The sequence below is a fragment of the Rhipicephalus sanguineus genome, chromosome 8, assembly GCF_013339695.2.
Source record: "Rhipicephalus sanguineus isolate Rsan-2018 chromosome 8, BIME_Rsan_1.4, whole genome shotgun sequence".
In the NCBI taxonomy this organism is placed as follows: domain Eukaryota; kingdom Metazoa; phylum Arthropoda; class Arachnida; order Ixodida; family Ixodidae; genus Rhipicephalus; species Rhipicephalus sanguineus.
Genome location: NC_051183.1, coordinates 25,692,131 through 25,719,353, shown reverse-complemented (window position 1 = coordinate 25,719,353; position 27,223 = coordinate 25,692,131). Strand labels below are relative to the sequence as shown.

The window sequence follows — 27,223 nt, the reverse complement described above, 5'->3', positions numbered from 1 at the left end:
CAATGGGTGCACACAAAGTAGGACTCATTTGGATCCCACCTCAAAATAATATTCATAACTCATTAATATTACTTTCTTTTTCAGATTCGGAAGAAGAATCGTGGCAGTTTTTAGCATCATTTGCTTGTGCGTTTCGGCGTCTGCACTGACCTTTAGTTCGAGCCTAAACTTCTTTCTGGTTGCCAGAATCGGTGTAGCCTTCGCCATATCTGGACTACAGGTGGCCTGCTTCAGCCTGCGTAAGCTATATTTATTGCTCGTCGAGTGCTATGAACACGTCTTTCCAATATGGAAAAGAAAGATCTAGAGTAACTGAATAGCGTGTGCAACGAAAAGAAATCGCAGAGGCAAAGCAAAAGAGGTTTCATCACTGCGCATGCTCCGTACATTGTTCGGTTTTCATGGTTGACGTATAAGCCATGTTCTTACGTCATGTGGTCACTTTAAAGCACCTACTTTTTATACTACTTGTGTACTACTCTTCGGGATCATCATAGTGTGCACCCGGTTTATTTCAATCATTTTGTGTATATGATTTATATGTATTGTGTTAATGTAGTATATTGATAGTACGTTTGTGGCCAAATGCTGACCGAAGTGCAAGATACAGGGGGTGGAGCCTTATCAAGGGGCTTAAAAGCAGATTGTTCTCTGACTTCTCGTGATCTGTATTGCCCATCAAATAAACATCTATCTATCTATCTATCTATCTATCTATCTATCTATCTATCTATCTATCTATCTATCTATCTATCTATCTATCTATCTATCTATCTATCTATCTATCTATCTATCTATCTATCTGTCTGTCTGTCTGTCTGTCTGTCTGTCTGTCTGTCTGTCTGTCTGTCTGTCTGTCTGTCTATCTATCTATCTATCTATCTATCTATCTATCTATCTATCTATCTATCTATCTATCTATCTATCTATCTATCTATCTATCTTGCCAAGAATTCGGGCAGATTAGGGTACGCTGATCTTGGTGTTAGAGTTTGATGCGACTGGGCCTACACCACACGCTGTTCTCAGGGGAACCCAATTTGAGTGATTAAAATAGCGTATCGTACCCAACAAACGCACCTATGTGCACGCGATTCTAATTCTCTGTTTTCTCCCGCTCCTGTCTATATATTGTGTAGTTGCTAAGCTCTGGCTACTTTCGCTACTGCAGCGTACGTGTAACGTCCATATATTTAGTGACTTTATATTGCACGCTGTTTGCATTTATTTGTAGAAATTATTTAGCAATAAGGATAGCTTGAGCCTACGTGGAACAACTCTAATGTTTTCTTAACACAGTCAGCGGGCTCCTTTGAAAATATTTTACGCCTTAAGGCATGCGGACGAACTCTGTGTGATGCACTAACCCAAGTGACTTTTTCAAGTCAAGCTTGTATGGACTGCCCTGTGAAGCTGATGGTATTCCAAAAAACCCACCGCCGCGGAAAGAACACTAGAGCTTGATTTGGACGAGTTGCTTCATGCTGAATATTGTAGGTGCAGCGCAACAACAGTAGGAATAACAGAGACAGGAAAGAGTGCTGTTCAGAAAAAAACACGTGACGCGCTTGCCAAAAAGATTCCTCGCCCACAGATGGCGCGCACCAAATAAATAATAAAGCCCAATAAACTTTCGTCCCAGGGCTGGGGTTTGAAGCCAGGTCCCCCTGGTCTGAAAGCGAGTGCCTTGACTACTAGGCCATCCTTGCCTAATGTGAACTGAAGTAAATGAATCCGTTTTACCGATGATGCAGAAAACATTTGGTTAAGAGTACACTTGATAAGGGCGCTTCAGTGAAATACTTCGTGTTGAACGCGTGCGTTAGGAGCGAGAATTGCGCAATGAGAAAGAAAGAAAGAAAGAAAGAAGGAAAGAAAGAAAGAAAGAAAGAAAGAAAGAAAGAAAGAAAGAAAGAAAGAAAGAAAGAAAGAAAGAAAGAAAGAAAGAAAGAAAGAAAGAAAGAAAGAAAGAAAGAAAGAAAGAAAACAGGCAGGCACGTCCACGCCAAGCTTCCCTTCCTCCGAATTCCTCGATAGGGGAAGAGCTTCTGATTTTTGTCTCTCGCCTTAGTCGCAGAAACGATCGGGCCGAAATTTCGCATTGCACTGAATGTGTGCTACGGCTACGGCTGGATAATCGGCCTCCTCCTGCTCCCCGGGATCGTGTGGCTCGCCCAGGACTGGAGGAAACTGCTCATCGTTCAAGCGGCCTTCTCAGTCTCCCTCTTATTTGCGCTTCCGTGAGTATCCCGTACATTTCTATTGACGGCAGCAAAAGTAAACAGCCCGACTTCTGCCCAGGAGAAGGAACGTGAAGAGAACAGACGAATGAACACCTCGCATCTTTTCAAATGAGAAAGCAGTAAGGTTGAAGTCTGGGTCAGTTCGCACATAACGCTGAAAGAATGAAGCAGTCAAAATGACGAAGTACAAAGGAGAGAAGTGGTACATACAACGACAAGGCTATCAACTCTGCTCTATTAACAAACAGCAGCTTCCTGCAAAACCAGGGGCATGTGCATCATCGTCATCACCATTCCGACTGTACCCATTGTAGGGTAAAGGCCTCTCCCATGTTCCGCCAATCAACCCGGTCCTGCGGCCCCGTTATGGCCGCAAACTTCTGAATCGCATCTGCCCGCCTAACTTCCTGTTTCCCTCTAGCGCATTTGCTTTCTCTTGAAATCCAGCCTGTTACTCTTAATGATCAGCGGCCATCTTGCCTACGCGTTACATGCCCTGCCCATGCCCATCTTTTCTTCTTTATTTCGACTAAGGTATCCTGGACACCCGTTTGTTCGCTGATTCACTCTGCTGTCTTCTTGTTCCTTAGTGTTATACCTATCATCTGCCTTTCCATCGCTCGCTGCGTCGTCCTCAGTTTACGTTGAGCCCTCTTTGTAAGTCTTCAGGGTTCTGCTCTATAGGTAAGTACCGGTAAGATGCAGCTGTTATATGCCTTCCTCTTGAGGGATAGCGGTAAACTACCATTCATTATTTGAGAATGCCTGCCGAATGTGCTCCATCTCATCCTTATTCTTCGAGTTACTTCAGTCTCATGACTCAGCTCTGCGGTCACTACCTGTCCTAAGTAGACGTATTCCTTTACCACTTCCAGTGCCTCGTTGCCTTTCGCAAGGCGCCGTTCTGTGCACATTACTTTAGTTTTCTACATAACAATTTTCAGACTTACTCTTCTGACTTACTTGTCCAATTCTGTAATCGTGGGTCGCAATTAGTCTCCTGAGTTAGTCATCAATGGTGTGTAATAAGAGAATCGCTGGTTATTAAGATACTCTCCATTAACTCGGTTACCTAAGGCTTACCAATCTAATGCCCTGAAAACCTCCTCTAAGCACGCGGTGAATAGCATTGGCGAGATCGTGTCTACCTGCCGTACACATTTCTTTATTGGAATTTTGTCTCTTATTTATGAAGGACTATGGCGGCTGTGTATCTTTATATGTGGTTCGTCGACGCCCTGATTTCGCAGTGCCTCTATGATTGCTGATATCTTGACCGAATCAAATGCCGTCTCATAATCTATGAATGCTATATACATATATAGGTTGGTTATATTCCGCGCACTTCTCTATCACCTCACTGATCGTGTGGATATGGTCAATCGTCGGGTAGCCTGCATGAAATCCTGCTTGGTTCTTTGGGTGATTGAATACTAAGGTGGCCTTAATTCTCTTATCTATTATCGTTGTAAATAGCTTGTAGACAAAGGACAGTAAGCTGATCGGCCTGCAATCTTCAACTCCTTGACGTCGCCTTTCTTTTGGAATAAAATGGTGTTACCATTCTTCCAAGATTCTGGTGCCCTCACCGTGAAGAGACACTTCGTATACAGCGTGGATAGTTTTTTTAACACAATCTGTCCATCGCCTTTCAACAGGTCTGATGTTATCTGATCCTTACCAGCGGTCTTGACTTTTTACATTTTTTTCGAAAGGATTTCTTTACTTGTCGTTGCTGGTGGGGTGTCCGATTCCTCTGGGCTACTAATACTCCTTACATTATCGTCCTAGTTTTCCCGGCTAATGTACAGATCTCTGCAAAAATCATCAGCTGCTTTAACGATACTATCCGTATTGATAGTTACATTGCCTTCCCTGTCCCTTAGTGCATACGTCTGTTTTTTTTTTCTGTGCCCAGTTTTCTCTTAGGCTTCGTTCTTTTTTTAGAGCGTGTTCAATTCTCTCCATATTATGCCTTCTTATGTATGTCGGCTACCTTAAGGCTATTTGTTAACTTTGAAAGATCTGCAAGTTCTGTTTCGTTCGTTGTGTTTCAGGCTTTCATGCTTTGATGTTTCTTAGTGAGGTTTTTCGTCTCCTGGTAAAGCTTGCCAGTGCCCTGTCTAATGACTGTACCGCCGACTTCTACTTCACACTCCGTAATGATGCTCTTCAGATTATCATTCATTGCGTCAACGCTCAAATCGGTTTTCTCGGTTAGAGCCGAGTATCTATCTGTTCTGGAGTGAGATCATGAATTCATGTGCTTTCTGTCTCAGCGCTAATTCATTAGACGGTTTCCTGCGCATAGGTTTCTGTCGTTCCTTCCTCAAGTCTAGCCGGTTCTATAAATGCCGGAACGGAAATATTAGTGGAGTTTGCAGAACGAGATAATTTACGGATCTTGAATACATTCTACCAAAAATGGGCGTATCGCAAGTGGACGTCGAGGAGCCCTAATGGCGAAACTAAGGGGCACATGCGCTATGGCAACAAAGGAGAAAAGTGACACACACTACAACTGAACTACCAACTGCGCTTTATTAACAAACACCGTCTTCCAGGAATACCAGTTGCGCATGCGCAGTTCCAGGGGCGCGTGCTCAGTTCATCTTGATCTGCGTATGCGCCCCTGGTTTTTCTAAAAGATCGTGCTTGTTAATAAAGCACAGTTGATAGTCCAGTCGTCGTGCCTTGCCACTTCTCTCCTTTGTCCTTCGTCCTTTTGACTGGTTCATTCTTTCAAATCAACCTTCGTTGCATCATCTGAGGTTTATGAAGTAGAAGTTCACGGGGCCAACAAAGGTACTCAGAGGGATTGACGAAGCATACACACTTGCATACATGGCAAAAAGCAAATTAAGGCTGCCGTACTGAAGGTCGAAGAAGCTTATAATTCTGTCCGGTGTATGTGGCGCTCGGTGTCATAGCGACCACAAACGCGCAGGGCGTGTTCCAACGGCTTCGTCTATTTCTCAGGAGTCGCGGGTACATTCAACCACGATATAATGCGGACCACGTAAGCGCATGGCAAAATTGTAGTCTGCGCTACCTACAGTCATCTGCTCGCGAAAGCATAGCTCTGGCCACGCAACCGCCAGAGCAATACTGCCGAAAGCAGATGGCTCACCACTAGAAGACGCAGGCTGCAACTTTCCTACGCGCTCGCGTGGTATCATCTTGTGGCCGACTGTACATGTGATATTGCTACTATGTACAGCGTGTACAGCTGTGAGCAATATTATCTGCAACACCGAAATTACCATTGAAAGGATGTAGCGGCTAAACGCTGCTGGAAAGCGCAGAAGAGTTCGTGACGCTAGATGCTCGAGCGGAAAGGGATCTCTGGCAGTTAAATCCGTCACATTCGCACCAGCACAATGGAAGTAACCATTGAACAAACACGAATTCGCCGTTCCAGCTTATATTGCTCACAGTAGTACATGTAATATCGGTACAAAGTACTGACCGTGGTTCTAAATTTCCAGATGGCTATACGAGTCGCCCAGGTGGCTCGTAAGTGTAGGAAAGCAAGCCGAAGCGGTCGAGGCTATCCGCAAGATCGCGCGTTTCAATAAGAAGCAACTTGGTGACGTCGAGAAGGAAGTCGAAGGCCTAATGAAGAGGAAGCTGAATGTAAGCGTAAAATCAGTGCCATCGTATAGTTTCGAAATCGTTTCAAAACTATACGATGTTATATGGTTTTGGTACGGTTGCGGTACTATGGCGCTAACAATATTTCCTCGACGAGATGTTTCGTTCTCTTGCCATAATACGAGGCCCGTGGCTATTAATAATTCCAGCATTACCAAGAGTCGAAATAATTTGAACGGCTGTCAGGATATTCTGCCCTTGTGCGACCACAGTCGACTGCAAAATGATATATATAGATATACTTTACTTCTTAAGCTTGGGCACCCCGTACACTTGCAGACTCTGTTAAAACGAGAAATTTTTCCTAGAGACTATTATTTTTAATACGGCATGGCAAGTTCCAGTTTCGTTTAACTAAAACCGATAGCATCAATCAGTACAATTATTATTATTATTATTATTATTATTATTATTATTATTATTATTATTATTATTATTATTATTATTATTATTATTATTATTATTATTATACTCACGCGCAGAGAGCGACGCGTCCTCGACATTTATTCCGGCACAGTAAAGTTGCCGCTTGAACAAGATTGCCTTGGCAAGCAAGGTCGGTGCGAAGGGGGGTGCGGGGTGAACGGGGGAGGGCGGCTGCCCCCAACAATTTCTACCTGCCCCTCCTTTGCCCTCCAGGAGCAAACTGCAAAACACAGTGCATAATTTGCACGCTTACCTCTCTGCCTACCTCCCCCACTCACTTGTGGGTGCCCCTCCCCCCTTAAAGAAAATTCTCGCGCAGCCCCTATTCGCAAGAGACTCGAGGTGAGACGTGTGAGGAGGAAAGCGCAAGTGCGGAATGGATTGCTGGCGGAAATTCAGGAGAAAAAAAACTGGCATGAGTGACTTTATATGCTACTTGTACACATGAAAGTATCTCAATAAACGAGAGGGAAAAGACATAAGAGCATTTGTTTGTTTGTTTTTGGTATTCTACGTTCAAGACAATATAAATTTCTCAGGCTGAAAGCGCGAACGCAGTAAGACATTGATGTGTACGAGAACACTCCTTTTTACGTTTGCAGGCCATGCAAGGTCACCAGAGCAACGTGTCAGTGATTGGACTTTTCAAGACTAAATACCTGCGCAGAAACACGCTGGTGCTAGTCACAGTCTCGTAAGTTAAGTTCAGTCAAGCTCAAAATACAGCACGGCAGAAACGGACTTAGGGCAGGTCATCTAACGCGTAGAGCAGATAGCCTGTTTGATGAATTCGATATCGTTTCGTTGCCAACTCTAACCCACTTTGGATGGGTTGTCTGTCTGTCCTCGATGCGTTGACGGCATTGCAGTAATCGAGAAAATGAACCTACTACAAAGAATCGATGTAGGGTCTTACAGTGCGGTGGACGTGTGCGAACGCAACATTTAAGAAGGGATTTCGAATGTCTGCCATATCAGCACTACTTAGGTAATAACTCAATGAATATTTACATTCAGAATACCGCAGGGCTATGAAAGAGGACGCAAGCGGGAGGGGCGAAATTACATTAATATTGAAAAGCAAGAAAACTATGCCGTGGTTGAATGCGGTTAAAGCAAGCTTTTGTGGCGATAGGAGCAAAACTACAGCGGATAGCATGCCGCCGTGGTGCGCCGCGTGGCAAGCAGTGGCACGCTGTCCAGATGTCTTTTCGTTTACGGCGCCGGAGTCACGCGACAGGCATTAAGGTCTCGAGGTGCACGCGCCCGCCGACTCGCGACTCTCGCCGACCCACAGAGAGAGGTGCGCGGGAGAGGAGAACAAACCGACACTGCGCATGTCCGTTGCCATGACGACGCACGCGCGAGGTGGAAATCGACGTTGGCTGAGTTTCAAGGTCAAAGGCATGCACACGGTCGTTTTGTTTCTTTGTACCGGGAGGAGTAAAGCTAGCTCTCTTTATGGAAACGCGTACAAATGTCAGAAAATGGCAAGATTAAATGCGCAGCAACGAAGTGTGAATCTCATGTGACAAGATGAAGAAGCGGAAGAAAACTGTCACCATTACAGTGCCGCAACAGCGTCGCGCTGGTGTAAGCTGCCCGTAAGATTTTACGAGGTATATTCAGAGACGCACGGTAAGTCTGGCTGCCGATTCGACGAAGCCAAAGGAACACGCATGTTTCATCGGGTGTAGCATGGAGGAAGGAAAACAAACTAGGAGGGAACGTCACGTGACAATTTCGAAGCCTAGTCATGAAAAATTTACAGCAATACAGGCCTTGGTCACGTGAATAAACGTTTATTCACTCACTCACTCACTCACTCACTCACTCACTCACTCACTCACTCACTCACTCACTCACTCACTCACTCACTCACTCACTCACTCACTCACTCACTCACTCACTCACTCACTCACTCACTCGCTCGCTCACTCACGTGAAGCGCTACTATCGGCCGGCTAGCTTCCGCTGCGTCTGCTGCGGGAGTTGCGGGGCCTAATCCTACCCAGGAGTCACCGCGCACTGGTCGAGAAGGGAGGCGTCAGAGGAGGTTGGCTTGCTGAGGCTAGCGTAATCACGTGACGCTCCTTCCTATAGTTCTTGCCTTCATCCACGTGGTGTAGTGCCATGGCCGCTCGGATAGTGTAGGAGCAGGTCTTCACAGAAGCAAAATACGTTTGGCTGATAGATTTACAAAGGAAAACGAAAGCTCTACCAGGCTTTGCTGAATCGGCTGTAATGCCATGTGCGGGAAGGCTGCCGCGTAACTTAAACAATGACCGTAGGTCAGCTCGGCGAATCCTTTTTTATATACTGTGTCACAGAGGGACTTAAACGAAGGCGAATTCTGTCGATAACGGACATGCGTGGTGTGACTAGGCTATCAACTTTGAAGGCACAGATTGAAATAAGTCTTGTCATTTACAAGTAAACCACGTAGAAAGGTCTTAGCGCCCGACCTTTCTGCTTTCTCCTACTTTTCTTCCCGTGCTCTCTGTCACAGTTTGCGCTAAAATGTACCCCATAGATTTCAACCAACTCGCCCAGAAACAAGTCTTACCCACGTAGTTTAAACTGAACGTAATACGTTGAACACAAACGCGATAAAACAAATAAGCATAACAACTTCGTAAGGTTAACAGTGCATAATGCTGTGGTCACCGTTAAAGTGATTCATTTGGTTCAATGGATTTCACAATTAGGTAGCGCTCCCAAAACCGGCCTCCGCTAAAGTGACACAACCAGCTGTGACCAATCGAAACATGACAGTAGTACATTCCAAAACACTGCTTCAATTCACGCACAACGGAGGCCATACAGAACACATATACTACACATATGCACATGAAGAATTGGGCCTAAGGGACAAGTCTTCATCGCAATAAAAGATAGATCCATGCAGTTCCACGCCTTGAAAACTGTCGGCCAGTGAAGGTGTAGCGGTGGTGATGATGATGATGATGATGATGATGATGATGATGACATTTGATACATAAAAAGTCATCTTCAACATTTTGAGCCTCAGCAACGTCATTACTTTTTATTTAATACTTCATTCACTACGCCTCTGGTGACGTGACCTGCGTGGCGCCTACTACTACCACCACGACTACTACTACTGCTACTATTACTAGTACTACTACTCTCTGCTACTGCTGCTGCTACTAGCACGACTACTACTATTACTACTACTCTCTGCTACTGCTGGCTACTAGCTACGACTACTACTACTACTACTACTACTGCTACTACTACTACTACTACTACTACTACTACTACTACTACTACTACTACTACTACTACTACTACTACTACTACTACTACTACTACTACTACTACTACTACTACTACTACTACTACTACTACTACTATGGCGGTACATGGTAGATTAAGACAGTACCGCTGTAAAATAAGCACAACTCAGGAATCCCTCTGACAGAAATTTGGTCACTTTCAGGTTTCTGTCGTCGATTGTGTACTACGGCTTCTCGAGAACGGCTACCACGCTCGGAGGGAATCCGTACCTGAACTTTGGCATCGCCGCCGCACTGGAATGCACCGGCTACACCGTGTCCCTTGTGACGACCAAATACCTCAAGCGAATTCCCACCATGTTTTCAAGCTACGGGTTCTTTAGTCTCACTCTACTCATCACCGCTTTCACGCCGAGAGGTGAGTGCTTTGGATAATGATCGTCGGTTTTCTGTGGGATCCCACCACGGTGGCTCTCTGGTTACGGTGGCCGGCTACTGACCCGAATTGCGCGGGTTTGATCCCGGCGACGGAAAAAACCCACCGAAAGTGTCCCTATATTACAGCGAAGCTCTTAAGTGCTAGTATTAAGGAGTACATGTAGGCAAGATTTAAGGTTGCAACAACTCCGACAGAGCGCCATGCTGTTTCGGAGAACGCAGGCGCGCGCTATGGCAGGCACTTTAGATGCAATGCTTGGTTTCGTTTTATTTCTGCGGTTTCACGCGCGTGTCTATCATCGTGTTTGCACGTCGCCTTAAGAAGCGGCAGCGTAGGCGTCAACGATTTCGGCCCATTGTGGCGCTCACCTCGACAAAGGGTGTCACCATCCTGCTCCCAGGGGAGGCGGCACTGAGCTAGAGGCATCCTCATTCAGAGTAGAGTGCCTCGATGCGCGCGCCCCCGCTTAGAGTGGTGTCAGCTTTTGAAAGGGCAGGTGCCGCCTCCTCGGCCTTGGCGGCAGCGTGGCCGCCATGTTGAATCCCTCGCCCGGTCTCTTGTGCATGGCGCGCGTGCTGTTTTTAGGTCGGCTCTCGTTTCCCTCCAGTTTTATCGCTCGCTACCGTCACCACGGCCGGGTGTTGCGTGCCGCAGTGCACCAATCATTCCAGAAACGCTGGAGCTGTATCATTTTAGATGATACGAGGTTTCTTTGAACACTAAAAATCAAAGGTGACAAGCGGCATCCGAAGAACACATTATGCACTTGCAGAGTAAGTTTCCGGCCGGTATTTCGAATGCACATGCAAGAATAACTTCTGCCGGTGTTAACCTGGCGTAATAAATGGACACACTGATATCAGCTACATGCTTAAAATGTTTTGGTTCACGTGTGCATGAATCCTGCATTTTCTTTGCAAACATTCTTTACTGCATTTGGTTGGTCCTGTATCTGCCTTTGATTTTTGCTTTCGCTATTTTTGGGATTTGAAATGTATCATGGAATATATTATGCGTGTTTGTCTGCAGATGAAATCCTTCTTTTTTCCTAATAATAATTATTTGTGAGAATTTACGTCCCGAGAACCCCGATATGATTATGAGAGGTGTCGTATATAGTGGAAGGCTCCCAAAATTTTGACCATCTGTTGTTCTTTAACGTACACCTAAATCTAAGTACGCGGGCCTCTTTCATCTCACCTCCATCGAAATGGGGCCGCTGCGGCCGGGATTCGATCCCGCAACCTTCGGGTCACCAGTCAAGCACCATAACTAAGACCACGGCGGGTTCTTGTTTTTTATATTCCTTTCCGTGTTTCAAGTACGCCTCCTGTGCTGGTCTGATGCCCATGTATGTATGTGTGCAGTTAAATTTTTTTATCCTTCCCTGTTTCTGTGTTTCAAGGTTACATTTTCGTCCTCTCTTAAATAATTACGCAGGTGGTGGTGGTATCTTTATTGCTCCCAGAACAAAAAAAAATAATAAAGAGGGGACCAGTACGAAGACTGGTTGCGCTATTTCAGAGGAGGTCGGCGGGGATCCCTTGGGATACCGCAGCCTCCACCGCGCAGTTCCTGTTTTTTTAATCATTTACGATCACTGTGAATCGACTAGTGGCAGTAGTGTTTTATTGTGTAATTTGCGTTTTACTTGTGTAATTGCTTCTGTCAGCGCAGCATTATAGCGCACAAATAAATGGCCTGGATATTAACGCGCGCACACACACACACAAACACACACACACACACACACACACACACACACACACGCACGCACGCACGCACACACACACACACATTCAATGAAAAAATCCGTAAACAGGGGGTGGGTGCTCGAGCCAACGTTTCGACAAGTGGACTTGCCTTCTTCAAGGCTGGAACTGGAAGACAAGTCCACTTGTCGAAACGTTGCCTCGAGCACCCACCCCCTGTTTACAGATTTTTTCATCGCAGCTTCCATCTTCCACTTCCTGCCGTTTTTTTGGACACACACATTCAGTATTTTATTTCTTTGAGCCAGCATAATTTATTTATTTATTTATTATTAATGTAAGCCCTGAAGGCTCATACAGCAATACGCATACAAACAGTTCTCGCGAAACTATACAAATCTATACAGAGAAGACGCATGAAAACAACAAGAAGACGGGGAAGCATTGTGTACAGTAGGCACGCTATGTCAGTAAAAAAATACAGGAAACAAAGTCAAGTTGCAGAATGAGTACGTCATGAAAAACCAGTTAATGAAATAAAACTCATAGGGTCCGTTATGCGTTCGCTTAAGACGGCTCGAAAGCGAAAACCATGCATCTTAGTTTTTTGCGCACCTAGCGCGGTTTTGCATTGCCTCCAAGATCGGAGGCACCTCACCTGGTTTTGCACTGCCTCCTTGATCTGCCCACTTTTGACCAAGCTTCGATGTCATGTGATAACGGCATCATATGACGTCACGCCAAAATTTGTGAAGCCGTAATGACGTCATATGGTGACGTCATCACGTGACGATGACTTTTTGCATCCCTCGTCCCCTCGTCCCCGACGTCGTGGTACGCTGACGCCGTAGACGCGGGAAGCCGACAGTCAAATTTCGCGTTTGATGAGGCATTTAAGGTTTTTGCCTTAAGAAATACGTCCGCCACGGTGGTATAGTGGTGACGGAGCTCGGCTGCTGACCCGAAAGTCACAGGTTCGATCCCGGCAGCGGCGGTCGAATTTAGGTGGAGGCGAAATGCTAGAGGCTCGTGTACTGTGCGATGTCAGTGCAGGTTAAAGAACACCAGATGGTCAAAATTCATGGAGCCCTCCACTACGGCATGCCTCATAAACATATTCTGGCAAGTAAAACCCCAGATATTATTATTAATAAAAGAGACAAATAAACGACGCCCTGCATCTGCCACACAAAGTGTAAAACAGTATTGGAAACACTCAATAAAATGTGCATGCAATTGGGCATGCGAGAAAACCTGCAGATACAGAAAAAGAAACTGCAGATACAAAAAAGTCACAGTTTCGCCGCAACGGCGAAGCAATGAATGCGATAGCAATAAATTGGAATGTAACGCGATGAACGGAGAGCAGCTCGAAATTGCCAGCGCGTTGATCGAGCCCAAAGGACGCACGTCCTTTGGGCTCGATCGACGCGCTGGCAAAACAACGCACACAGGACGAACGCGAACTATCATGCGTCACAGCTCGACACTTGAAGCGCACTGCTCAAACATAAAGCAGGACGCACGAAACAAACGAACAGGTACACACAGGACGAGCGCGAACTGTCAGAGTTGTTACTTATTTCTGTTTGAACAGCGCGCTCCTTTCGCAAACGCGGCCGCTGCGAAGTGACCTTCGTGCGCTCTGTGGCTTCAGCGCGGACATCGCGGGGAAAGCACAAGACATACAACCGCCCGCTCCATGCTTCCTTAATAAACATTTAGGCAACAACAGCAATAAAAGCTGCCCAAGCTTCAAAAAAGAAAAGAAAAAGAGAAAGCTCACTAGCGTGCACTTATTTCCGGACGTATCCGCGCACCGCAAGCGCTTTGTGTAGCGCGTTTCGCATGCTGCCGAGCTGCGGCGGGATTCGCAATGGCGGCCGTTGTAGCAGACGACGCGCCTGTCCTAACCCTCAGCGGAGCGCGCGGGCATCAAGGCACCCTAATTCAGACTAGGGTGCCTTGATGCCCGCGCGCTCCGCTGAGGGTGAGGACAGGCGCGTCGTCTGCTACGACGGCCGCCATTGCGAATCCCGCCGCAGCTCGGCAGCATGCGAAACGCGCTACAGAAAGCGCTTGCGGTGCGCGGGTACGTCCAGAAATAAGTGCACGCTAGTGAGCTTTCTCTTTTTCTTTTCTTTTTTGAAGCTTGGGCAGCTTTTATTGCTGTTCTTGCCTAAATGTTTATTAAGGAAGCATGTAATTCATGTAAGCTGACGGCCTGTGCATGTCTTATGCGCTAGATGTAGACGTAGACTGTTATGTTGAAAACGAATCCTCTTCCTTACGCCGGAAACGAAAAAACTCTAAAGCCTTACTTAATTTTCTCGTAAGCTCTGCATTCCAAATACACAAATAATCGTTTAAAGCATTTGTATACGTGTCAGCAGCAGCAGTATATGTATCTGAACACACACAATTAAGTGTTGCGAAGCTACCTAAGCGCGATTAAGGTGGCTCATTTTGCTAAGTTTGCAAACAATTTACTCGTTTATTATAAATGGCATCATACATATATTGAACACAGAATAAAGGGCCGAGGGGCAGTATGGTGCGAATATCCTGCTAAAATGAAACGAAAGCTTCCTTATCATTATTATTGCTGACATTTCTTGCTCACAATCTGTAGCCGCTACTGTATCGGCACTCGAGTTGCACCTTGAGTCCTTATCGAAACGATGAATACGTTGTTCAGTAGTATGCCGTAAAACTTTGCATGCGCGCAGTATCAGTGCGTTTTTCCTTCTTCTTTTGTATCTGCAGTTTCTTTCTCTGTATCTGCAGGTTTTCTCGCATGCCCAAATTATTGAGTGTTTCCAATACTGTTTTACACTTTGTGCGGCATATGCACGGCGTCGTTTATTTGTCTATTTTATTAATAATAAAATCTGGGGTTTTACTTGTCAGAACCATGATATGATTATGAGGCACGCCGTAGCGGAGGGCTGCATGAATTTTGACCAACTGGTGTTCAATTAACCTGCACTGACATCGCACAGTACACGGGCCTCTAGCATTTCGCCTCCACCTAAATGCGACCGCCGCGGCCGGGATCGAACCCGTGACTTTCGGGTCAGTAGTCGAGGACGTATTTTTTAAGGCGAAAGCCTTAAATGCCTCATCAAACGCGAAATTTGACCGTCGGCGTCCCGCGTCTACGGCGTCAGCATACCACGACGTCGGGGACGAGGGATGCAAAAAATTATCGTCACGTGATGACGTCACCATATGACGTCATCACGGCTTCACAAATTTTGACGTGACGTCATATGATGACGTTATTACATGACATCGTAGCTTGGTCAAAAGTGGGCAGATCACGGAGGCAGTGCACAACTAGGTGAGTTGCCTCCGATCTTGGAGGCAATGCAAAACCGCGCTTTGGGGCAAAAAACTGAGAAGAAGATGGCTTTCGCTTTCGAGCCGTACGCATAAGGGAGCCTGTGAGTTTTTATTTCATTAACTGGTTTTCCATGACGTACTTATTGTACAACTTGACTTTGTTTCTTGTATTTTTTTACTGACATAGCGTGTCTACTGTACACAATGCTTCCCCGTCTTCTTGTTGTTTTCATGCGTCTTCTTTGTATAGACGCTTCGCGAGAACTGTTTGTATGCGCATCCCTGTATGAGCCTTCAGGGCTTACATTATTAATAAATAAATTATGCTTGCTCAAAGAAATAAAATACTGAATGTGTGTGTGTGTGTGTGTGTGTGTGTGTGTGTGTGTGTGTGTGTGTGTGTGTGCGTGTGCGTGCGTGCGTGCGTGCGCGTTAATATCCAGTGTACCGGCCATTTATTTGTGTGCATTAAAGCTGGGCTGACAGAAGCAATTACACAAATAAGACGCAAATTACACAATAAAACACAACTGTCACTGGTCGATTCAAAGTGATCGTAAATGATTAAAAAAAAACAGGCACTGCGTAATTATTTAGGACAGGGCGAAAATGTAATCTTGAAACACAGAAACAGGGAAGGATAAAAAACATTTAACTGCACACATACATACATGGGCAGCACAGAAGGCGTACTTGAAACACGGAAAGGAATATAAAAAACAAGAACCCGGCGTGGTTTTAGTTATGGCGCTTGACTGGTGACCCGAAGGTTGCGGGATGGAATCCCGGCCGCAGCGGCCACATTTCGATGGAGGTGAAATGACAGAGGCCCACGTACTTAGATTTAGGTGTACGTTGAAGTACAACAGATGGTCAAAATTTCGGGAGCTTTCCACTATATACGGCGCCTCTCATAATCATATCGGGGTTCTTGGGACGTAAATTCTCACAAATAATAATTATTAGGAAAAAAGAAGGATCTGATCTGCAGACAAACACGCATAATATATTCCACGATACATTTTAAATCACAAAAATAGCGAAAGCAAAAATCAAAGGCAGATAAGGACCAACCAAGTGCAGTAAAGAATGTTTGCGAAGAAAAATGCAGGATTCATGCATACGTGAACCAAAGCATTTTAAGCATGTAGCCGATATCAGTCTGTCCATTTATTACGCAAGGTTAACACCGGCAGAATTTATCCTTGCATGTGCATTCGAAATACCGGCGGGAAACTTACCCTGCAAGTGCATAATGTGTTCTTCGGATGCCGCTTGTAACGTTTGATTTTTACTGTCCAAAGAAACCGCGTATCTTCTAAAACGATACAGGTCCCAGCGTTTCAGGAATGATTGGTGCACTGCGGCACGCAACACCTGGTCATGGTGACGGTAGCGATAGCATAAAACTGGAGGGAAACGAGCACCGACCTAAAAACAGGGCGCGCGCCACGCACAAGTGACCGGGCGCGGGGTTCAAAATGGCGGCCACGCTGCCGCCAAGGCCGAGGAGGCGGCATCTGCCCTTTCAAAAGCTGACACCACTCTAAGCGGGGGCGCGCGCATCGAGGCACTCTAATTCAGACAGACACCTTGTGCCATCTCGTGGCGTCGTTTTCAAACTTACAATTGCAAAAAGCGTGCATTACACCGCGCTTTTCGCATTACCTTTCGTTTTGCTTCTTCATTAAATGACCTATCTCACAATGACAGCTACCTGAGTGCGTCCGCGCCAGTATGCGCGCCGCGATTGGCGGAGCCATCTTTGCGCCATAGTCTTTCTTCAATACGTCTAGGCAACCAATCGCGTTTGTCCGTTGTATCGTGACGTAAGAGACCGCGCTAGCGACGTGTTCACTTGCTCCTTGCATTCGCCATGATTCAGACGCCTGTCGTACGCTCCAAAGAGGAGCGGTGGCAGTACGAGGAACGTCGGCGCGGCCAGAAACGCGAGTGTACGCGTCGCCGTCGAGCCAATGCCACCGTCGACGATCGGACCAATGAAGCCAAACGCACGCGCGACGCCTCGCCGTCGGAACGCTTCAACGGCTTCGCGAGTGTTCCCTCTTTACAAACAGTGGAAAGGGCTCTAATTTTATAATTGCTATCGCATTAGCAATGAATTTAGCCACTTGCTTCTATTGTCATTCTCAGCCATTGTCATCCATGCACCTTCTTTCGTTAACTCACTATCTGAAGATAACCACAGTGTGCGTCATTTCTTTTTGTACAGAGTACCTGGTCCTGCGAACGACTATCCGCATGGCCGGTTGGTTCACGTACACTCTGGGCTACACAACGCAGTTTGTGTTCGAGAACGAAATGTTCCCCACCGTTGCTCGGAGCGGAGGCTTCGGACTGTGCAGCACTATTGGCCGCCTGGGGGCAACACTCGAACCTTGGATCAATGTGTTTGTAAGAACATTAACACTATGGTTTTTCCTCGTAGTCAGTCAAAATACGAGATGCGTGTGCACCGATGGTATTATTGCATGCTCGCGTAATCACACTTAACGCCGGTATAAATCAAACATTCTCTTTGAAATGTTTTGGTATGCGTCATATTACGATATCTCTTCCGTGCCATCTTCATAGAATCTATACGGAGTCCGTAATGCATCCGATTAATTTCAATTTGATTGTACACGATAGCAAGCGCGAAAGGAAAAAATTTGTACTACTGCTAGGGCTGCTAATTTACTGGCTTCAAGGTGCGCTAAACACGCTTAGGGTTAACAAGAAGTACTAAAGATTTGCACTTCTACGCAAGAACATAAGAGGAGCTACGCTTTCGCATAGCCGTCAAGAGAATCGAATTTAACAAAAATTATACATCGGCTGGTGCAGGGCTCCTCCTCTCTCTCTTACTAACACCACCAATACTACTACTACTACTACTACTACTACTACTACTACTACTACTACTACTACTACTACTACTACTACTACTACTACTAGTAAAGCTTAGACTGATACTAATACTATTACCGCCACTACCATCACCACCACCACCACCTCCATCACGACTGCTACAACTACTTCAACTGTTATTAAGACTGTCGAAAGTCGTCGTCAGGTCAACTTCATGCTACATATTTTGCGAAGGTACTGCCGGCTAATGACAAAATTAATGGCAGAAGGCAACAACTAAGCGCAGGGCTCCAAACCTATGTTAATATGAAGGTCTTAAGAAGTTAAACGCAAGCTGCGCATGTTCGAAGGCCGCGTATGCTAGGTGCGACTAGGGACAACGGGCTCGCCAAATAAAAGATAGCCTAAGGATTTCCTTAATGCAATCGTGCTCCCAATGTTTTACTTATTACCAACTAAATTTCTTTAGTACTGTCTTCTCTCCCCTCTATGTAATTATCCTCAGTGCTCTAGGGAAGATTATTGCCCGCAGCGAAAAAAAAAAGTCTTCCGACATTTCCTATGCACTAATAATGTGGCCTTCGTTTTTATTACTCATTTCAGTTGATGTCGTGGGGTGAGAAGGTTGTCCTTATTTTGTACTCAGCGATGCTTTTTGTCATATCTTGTGCCATGATTCTGTTCCCGGAAACGTTAGGCAGTCCACTGCCGGATACATTGGAAGAAGGCGAGCTCTATTCAGCACTCAAGTAAGTTCCAAATCTATCTATCTATCTATCTATCTATCTATCTATCTATCTATCTATCTATCTATCTATCTATCTATCTATCTATCTATCTATCTATCTATCTATCTATCTATCTATCTATCTATCTATCTATCTATCTATCTATCTATCTATCTATCTATTTGCCTGCCTTGCCTGCCTGCCTGCCTGCCTGCCTGCCTGCCTGCCTGCCTGCCTGCCTGCCTGCCTGCTCGGCAGGGAGGCAGCCAGGCAGACATGCAGGCGGAAAGCCATAATTATCAGAAGTGTGTCGTTCTAAGGCTATCATTGCTCAGTTCTTTTATGTAGGTTGCTTAAAATGCGATGGAACCCTGAGCTTGAAGCACCTGAACTGAAACTCTATGAAAAGTGTTTTTTTACGGAAAGCTAGGAGTTTCTTCTTGTAGTGTATGAGCGTATCAGCCAGCTGTACCTGCCCACTACGACGGAAAGTGACCATGGGCCAAGTGATAAGTGACTTGGCCCGTTGCGCAAACTGATTGAAGATTAGTTGTTTGCCATTTGGCATTGGAGTCGAGAGCCCCGTTTTGGCGAAAACACACTCAAAGGCTTCAAAAGCATGCTGTCTTCTCTTTGTGACGAATACTTACATGAAAGGGTGCTCCTTGGAACTAGCTACACTGCTCAAGTAGTTTAGTAAGTAATTATTATCTTTACGGATTCTACGAAATTCTGCATCTGTCGATTGTGCCCACAAGAAAATAAAACATGCCAAGTTGATCGAGATTACAAGAGTGAGTGTTGTTTTGGTAAACTGCCTTTATGGAGCAACCATCGTAGAAACGTTTGTACTAGATTTTTGCGAAAGGGACTGTTTTTGATGTTTCAGTGTCTAATCAGCAGCTACATAAAGATGGCAATGAAGTTACCGGTCTGAACACTGCGAAGTAGCACACCGGCTTCTGCGATCATCGCAATGCCAGATGGGTCTGATTTAGTGTAGCAGATGCTCTAATAACGATGTAGCAGATGCGTGTTAATTATCTGGTCTCATTGAGTTGATTATAAGCATGAACCAACCTGTTCCTACCACGTTCTCATCAGATCGCGAACAAAAATTGAACGCTAGACCTGGCGTTCTGTTGAATGATGCCACCGTAACTCAGGCAACCCGGTGGCTACGCGAGAGGTCCTGGACCAAATGAGCATATGGTGCAATAGCGAAATAGCTTTGTCCATAGAGTTAAGTCTGGATTACTGAATCGGGATTTCCTCGTCAAATATCACGTTCCTCTTTGGATCGTGGGTGATGAGATGTGTTCTCGGATGTTCTCGGTGTGTTTTTATTGGTTCGTAGGGAATGCGATGTGTGAGGAAGATTGCGGGGGCGTTGCTTTGTTTCATTCACTGTTTTCTGAACTTTTTTTATTTTTACGTATTCTGGTATTCCGATACAGCACCGGAAAGAGACTCAATTGACGAACTATCTAAAAATATTTCTTGAGGTACTTTAACTTACACACAATGTATAATTTTCGTGTTTTAATTTTTGCTGCTACATTATATTTAATGGCATTATTGAAGAAATGGTCGTACATTGTTTCCCACTTTACCTAGGTCTGCATCGCTTGTATTGCTTTTATTTTATATGCGCGTATGCGTATGTGTATGTATAAATGTTCATGTATTTATATAGGCATATGGCTTGGTTTAGTCCTAACCTTGCGATACGTGGTTATGTGGACCCTCTATTATATATCACTACTGACGATATCACTCAGATTATTCTTTCATTATTTCGCTGTTTGCATGTTTTGAATCTACTGAACGATATTACGTTTATGTTATATTAAATTTGTACTATGCTATTAAGATTTGTTTTCACTACGGGCATTGTTTTATTGCCCGGTACATCTACCTATCCCTGACATTTTGTAAGGGGTCGTGGTCCTAGCCAACCAAGCCTGGGAAGAGGTTTTTTCAACCAAGCCCTCAGTATTCCGAATGATGGAATGGTGGAATCAATAAAGTTTCGAAGTTTCGAAGAATATACGCCTGAATCAACAGACCACACTTAGAATGTCACCATTCCAGCTCTGAATAACAGGGAGCTTAGCTAGTTGGTTAAGTATTCATTCTAAAAAGACAGGGCGTGCAAACACGGACACAAGAAAGAAGTCAGGAAACCACAGCTCAGCGCTTATGCTGTGCTTACGTTTTTTTTTTTTGTTCTGTGTTTCAAGGTTATCGAAGAAAATGAAGAACGCCAGCAAAAACAAAGATTTGTACGATATTGTCCAAGCTGACGACCGGGAGGTGGAGAACAAGATCTGAGCCGTATTGGACGGAAGTACGAGAAACAGAAAAAAAGGAAAAATGTGAATAAAAACCGACAAATGTTACGTTGCCTGTTGCCCTACATTGTTTCGATCGTGATCAGAACGTTTGCACCACTTTCTATTACAGTATCCGCTAATTTTAGGGGCGAAGCGTGCGCGTTAACTAAAAGCCGAATTCTTCTGTCTCTCATTGCCCATTAGCAGCCATTGGCATGTTCCAGTAGGAAACGTTAGTAGAAGTAGAAGTGCAAGTGTTAGCTAAAAGCCGACTTCTTCTGTCTCTCATTCCCATTAGCAGCCATTGTTTACCTCCAAGGTAGTGCCTGGTGAGATTTCTCCTGTGCGTGATTAAACAATAAAAATTTTGTTCAAAACGCCATTGATTGATGAATTAAACCAACGAAAGACGCCAGATGTTTTCTAAAAGCAAAACGAAAGAACGCCAGATGTTTCTAAAGCAAAAACGAAAAAACGCCAGCTGCTTAACGAAAGACGCCAGATGTTTTCTAAAGCAATGGTTTTCTAAACAATCAAAATTCACAGCGTACATGTAAAATTAAAGTGAGCTGCAAGTCGTCATAACTCATCGAACCTTTATTATAAACGCGCCCGATCTCACGTCGGTGATGATGTACTGGGCAGAATTCACGGAAGATTCACGGTTTACCGATGAACCTCCGCAGCTTCGCCCACTCATCATCATTCACTCCGTGGATATACTGTGATTTTTTTTTTTATTACAGCAGAGGTATTATGGTCGAGGTTGGCCGTGTGTCGTAGATAGAAAATTATCAGCATTAACCGAGACGCGCTCAATCACCACCCAGGCATTCTCTCCAGATGGTAAGCAATCTGAAACGTGCCCAGCAGCTCGGCTGTGACCATAGGTCGCCAAACTCACTCATGAGTCGACTCACTCGGACTCACTCGGACTGAGATTGGGCCGTGAGTCTGAGTGAGCCCGGGTGGTAATATTTTCGTGAGTTTGAGTCCGAGTGAGTCCGGCTGAGGAACATTTTAGTGATTCTGAGACCGAGTGTGTCCAGGTGAGGAAACCATTGGTGAGTCGGAGTCCGAGTGAGCCCTAAGCACGAAACATATTTCTTGAGTGAGTCTGAGTGAGCTCCATCGTTTATTGCCGACCTATGGCTGTGACCGAGCCTTGCGTGAGTTAGTGCAAACTGCCCTGACTTTTCTTCAATGCCTAACCATCATATAAACATCATCGTGAAAGAAGGCGTTTTATTTCTCCACGATGAATATGGGGGTGGCGAGAAAAAAAACCGTAATACTGCAGCTTGAAAAACCTACGGGCCCCTACAGGGTCCTGTAGCAAGTGAGCCACGGTACAAATTAAGAATTGTGCAGGAAATAACAAAGCTTATAAGTATGTATGTACTTTAAAGGGACACTAAAAAGAAACAATGAATCGGTTTAGATCGATAAACTGTGCTAGTAGAATTGTAATGTCGTTAATTTCGCCATAATAAGTTCATTATTAGAGGAGAAAATCAAGGTCAAAATTTCATTTTTAAATTTCGTGCCGAAATCTCCCGGCGTGACGTCACGAATTTCAAAGTGTATTTATCGTATTTCGGCGCCATTGGTTCAACAAAATTACCCCAAACTTGGTATGTTAAGTCTATGGCCCCCTCAGAGGACAATGTACTTCACTTTTACCTATTAGGAACTACGTAGTCCCTAGTAGGCGCCGTCAAAACATGTGACGTCACGGCGAATGGTGCGGAAACTTCGAGGTATCGTCGCCACCCACATTTTGTTTTTGCGCGTTTTCTCGCTTACTAAACGCCTTCTTGCAGCAAGCGTGGTGCTTTTGGTATCGTGAAAGACTACTTTACTAATATGAGAAAAATCTTCTTGCTCTTTAGTGTCCCTTCAAATGAATGACGCAAAACTTTCAGATATTCAGATAGTTAGGAAAGACAGGAAAGGTTTTTTTCTTTCTTTTTTTGGTCGATACGTCGTGATGCATTATGCTAGGCAAAGGTCTGAATAAAACACGTCGTAATGAAACTAATATTGCAGATATAAACAAATAATAGTATGCGAATGTCTACTTGTGAATATATAGGGTATGCCTGTGTATTATTTCAATCGACTTCATGCAAAAGTTCATCCAAAATAACGTGAAGAAAATGGCACTGTCACCATTTTCTTCCAGTTGTTTTTGAAGAATAGCCCGCCCTTTCTTTTATTTGTTTTCTCAGCATTGTTGCCTGTAGCGTAAACAGATAAGCGCTCACTTTTGCAACAACCAAGCTACAGCGAGCTTTGGTCAGATCTGCCGAGGTAATGAGATAACTGCGATTTCAGCGCCGTTTGTCAAACATGTTCGGTAGCGTATGGAAGATTGCTCTATTGTTGTTCGTTTGGGCATAGCGGCTTTGTCAGCAGCTTTCGTCTATTGAAAAAACCCAGAGTTTGAAAATGACGCTTTCAGCTCTTGATTGCTTATCGAGGTTTATCGAAATATGCCAACCTTAAGTAAAGCGAAAACAACTTCTATTTTAGTCTGATTGCTAACAACGCACGTGAAATCGTCTCATTTTTCGTAAATGAACTTCGAGTCGCCGGTGTCAGAGCCGCATTCGAACCTCTTGTAAATAGTACATTTGGTGTCATCTTGTGTTATATTCGTGTGCACATGTGTTGCCACTTCGTATTTTCCGTCTCTTGTATTTAGGACGACTGACTTTGCATTGCAGCGTGTTTCACAAGGTCTCTGTGGTGAGCTCTCGCTCACGTGTTGATTTCGGGTGACTTCGTCTGACGTTTCTTGATATTTGTTTCTTGATAATTCCTTTTTTGAACCGCGTTATTAAAATATTTTAACATCAGATCTTCATTATGTAACTCGCTAATAATCTTTTCCCAGAGTGAGCTTGTCCCTGTGTGAAGTGAATTGCATGCTCATTGGAGAGTTGCGACTTCAGAGTTTTCCAATGCGGTCGACGCACGAAGCGGTAACAGCTGTCAAATGTTTAGCTAACTTTAAAGCAGTGTATAGAAGCCCTCTATTCTTGTGCGGTTCACTATCCACTGATAAAGGACACCTTAAAAGGCCTATCTCACCGAGATATACGGTAAAAGGTGTGACATTGTCAAATAAAGTAAAACATCGCTATTCCCGCAATCGACCATCTAGACCAAAAATGAACTTAGTGCAGGCGTGACCTGTGAGAATCAATAAATCAGGTGATTACCCCAACGTATTAAAGAGCAGATCTAAAAGGCAATTAGAGAGCTAATTCATTTCGGTCTTTCTTTATGGCTACCGTTGCAAGGCAGCGTACGGCTTAACTCTCTCAACGAGGCTATCTTTGCATTTTGCGCGAGATATCTTGTATTATTAATTAATGCCTTTGCGATTAATATTCACTTTGCTTTCCCATTTCCATCTGCCGTTCAGTGACTTATGCATCTCGAAACTTATCGCTCCTCCGGTCAACCATTTTACGGGGCAGGTGAAACAGAATGATATGACCTGATTCGAGGCACTTATTCTGAGCTATCTTCTCGCATATGTAACACGTAATATCGGTGCATGCGAAGTGAAGTGGCGTCGCATTTTTGCAGTCTACAGGCGTCCTGATTTGCTGGGTGAATCACAGTGGTGTCGTCTCTGTTATGCTGTTTGCTAAACAGTTTTGTTATACAAAAAACAGAAAGTGCATAAAAAACTTGAAAGTATGCTCTAATGTTCTTCAAAGCTTCCTGTAAAGCGAATGCAGTGACTCCATCTCACAACACATGCTTTGACAGCGAATAACGAGCATATTTTCAAATGCCACTGCATCTTCATTCTTTTGTAAAGTTCTTGAACAACGATTAACGAAACTGCGAGACAAAATTCAAGTCCTTAAGAACGATTGCTGAACTTATCAGTGACGCTTTATTTTAAACATTGGTTGGCCACGCAGCATAGCCTATCAGTTAACCTAAATATAAGCATTCATGCAGTCCAGTTTCAGGTAGATGGCGCAAAAACGAAATGTGAAATGTGTTTTCCATTAGTCATCGTTCACCAGCCTATGGTTAATCACTTTTCAAGTTCATGCTTTTAAGTTTACTTTCGAATATGGCCCTTGCTCTGCTCGCGCCCTTAGTATGACGTTTAAGATGAGTATATTCATCGCATTTAACTAAATTTTACTACGGAAAGACAAGACAGATAAAAGTAACATAACGGGCAATCGAAATCTGTACAATCAACAAAGTGACTGTGAAATACTGCAGCTGTGTGCGAGGACACGTGTTCCATGTCCAGTCCCGGCAGCCGGGAATTCAGGGCACTCAGTTGTGTCTACACTGGGGCACGTTCTGAAGCCAATGCGGTACACCATCGAAAGGCTGGCGTCGATAACTGTTGAATTTGGAGTGCTCCAAGTCAACGAGAACTTCTCAAACATCACAGCCTCTGTGTTCCGTATTAACATTCAAGAAATGAAAATTACCATTAATAATCATAATTGTTGGGGGCTTGACGTCCCCGAAACAACTATATGACTGTGAGAGGCGCCGTAGTGGAAGGCTTCAGAAATTTCGGCCACATTGGGTACTGCAACATCCACCTTAATCGAAGCACACGGGCCCCGAGCATTTCGCCTCCATCGGAATGCTGCCTTCGCGGCCGGGATTTGATCCCCCGACCTTTGAGCTAAAGTTCCCATTAGCGAAAAACTATTCGTTATATTGCGTGCCCGTTCACGTAGGTCCCCTTTCGTACACGCTTGAGGGATATTGTTTTCACTTGTTTTTTTTTTTTACAGCTGCAGTGTATCTATAACGTTTTGGCGTTTCATATACAAGTACGAATGCTCCAGGTATATACGTATACTTTATTTAGTACATACTGCAGACCCTTAGGTCCAAGCAGGTGGGCAGTTTCAATAGGACATAGTTGATACAGAAGTTACATAACAATTTGTTTAGGGTTGTTGTGAGATACAGTCATAGTAAATGCAAAGGTGACATGGAAAACTATTTCATAATTAATGCGAATAACGGCTTGCTGAAGAAAAGAAAGGATACTACATGGCACGCGCCGATAAAGAAGCACACAAACAATTTAGTAAAAACCTACCGGTATCGAAATTCCAGGATCCTCCTCCAGTGACGAAATATCAGCAGGCAGGACTAGCAGGACCGCAGCAGTCACAATCATCCATCGGCATTCCATTTGGAGGCCTACTCCAGGAGTCGCTTTCGCTGATAGTCGATTATTGTTGTCGTTCCGGAGGCGATTTCAGCGACGTTTGATGGAGAATGGGGGATGGGTGTTTTAGTGCTGGGTTAGTAAAGACTTCTATTACGCATGCGCACTCAGTCTGCTAGTGAACCCGCCCGCCCCACCTGAGGGCGTGTCACCAGCGGTGTTAGATGACGAGGTATCACAGCACGATGGTCGGACGGGCACTTGAGCTTCACGCAGGCTAGCTGTACCGTTCGAGTAGTCTTTAAGAAGGCACCGACCTTCTAAACGCTCTTCAACGCACGCATCCCCGCCGGTCTGCCACAGTGTGTGTGTCCGGTCCGTCAGCTCTCGCGGCGATAATCGCGCGCGCGCTGGGATTCACAGCACGTTGTTTTGCGGCTGAGGGTAGATACGGAAGTCTCTCCACGTACGGATTGTTCTTTCGTGTACGTTCGCTCGTTCGCCAAAGCTCTTACGAGCGTGGGGGGCGGCGCCGGCCCGCACATACATTGGCAGTCGCGTGCACAGTTGTCAGATCGCATCGGTGGCGCGCCAGTTATCTCAGCTGTTGACACATCATAACGTAATACGCACTGCCAGAACGGAAAGATTGCATTACGCGTCTCACCTTGCCCGACGTATACCTTCCGCTAACTGCAACGCAAGTGCGAAAGTCTTCAGCTTCCTTAGCACAGCCTATGCCCAACTAATTTTCTTGAGCGTCGAGGTCTCCTATAATGTCAAGCTTTTTTTCGTCGTTTTTACCTTGTACCAACCTCCATTGCGATAGAGATAATATTTATAACGCTAAGTTGACCATATTAATCATTCCTTTCGCCAACTAAGTCGGGAGTGTTTGCAAACAGGGTGAACTTACAATCGAGAAACTGCGTCACAAGCGATTTCACAATCGTTCATGTTTGTTGGCTGATGAAACACTTAACGTAGGCGAGGCGGTAGGTAGTACGGCTGCCGTCCGCGGAAGTGGCGG

The 27,223-nt window shown here is 44.9% G+C and overlaps 2 protein-coding genes across 2 annotated transcripts in view; one reads left to right on the top strand and one right to left on the bottom strand.

Annotated features, from left to right (window-relative positions):
• LOC119401573 (organic cation transporter protein) overlaps positions 1-21,076 on the top strand; it is a 31,341-nt gene extending 10,265 nt beyond the window's left edge. Inside the window, exons 4-11 of the mRNA XM_037668474.2 lie at positions 85-239; positions 2,072-2,240; positions 5,732-5,879; positions 6,926-7,017; positions 9,787-10,001; positions 17,313-17,494; positions 18,554-18,699; positions 20,922-21,076. Of these exons, the coding sequence (XP_037524402.1) occupies positions 85-239; positions 2,072-2,240; positions 5,732-5,879; positions 6,926-7,017; positions 9,787-10,001; positions 17,313-17,494; positions 18,554-18,699; positions 20,922-21,012 (1,198 nt within the window). The 3' untranslated portion in view covers positions 21,013-21,076. The remainder of the gene's footprint in view (positions 1-84; positions 240-2,071; positions 2,241-5,731; positions 5,880-6,925; positions 7,018-9,786; positions 10,002-17,312; positions 17,495-18,553; positions 18,700-20,921) is intronic.
• LOC125759720 (netrin receptor DCC-like) overlaps positions 1-26,539 on the bottom strand; it is a 47,380-nt gene extending 20,841 nt beyond the window's left edge. The window contains exon 1 of the mRNA XM_049418792.1: positions 26,122-26,539. Coding sequence (XP_049274749.1) covers positions 26,122-26,217 — 96 coding nt within the window. The 5' untranslated portion in view covers positions 26,218-26,539. The remainder of the gene's footprint in view (positions 1-26,121) is intronic.
• Between the last annotated feature and the right edge of the window lie 684 nt (positions 26,540-27,223).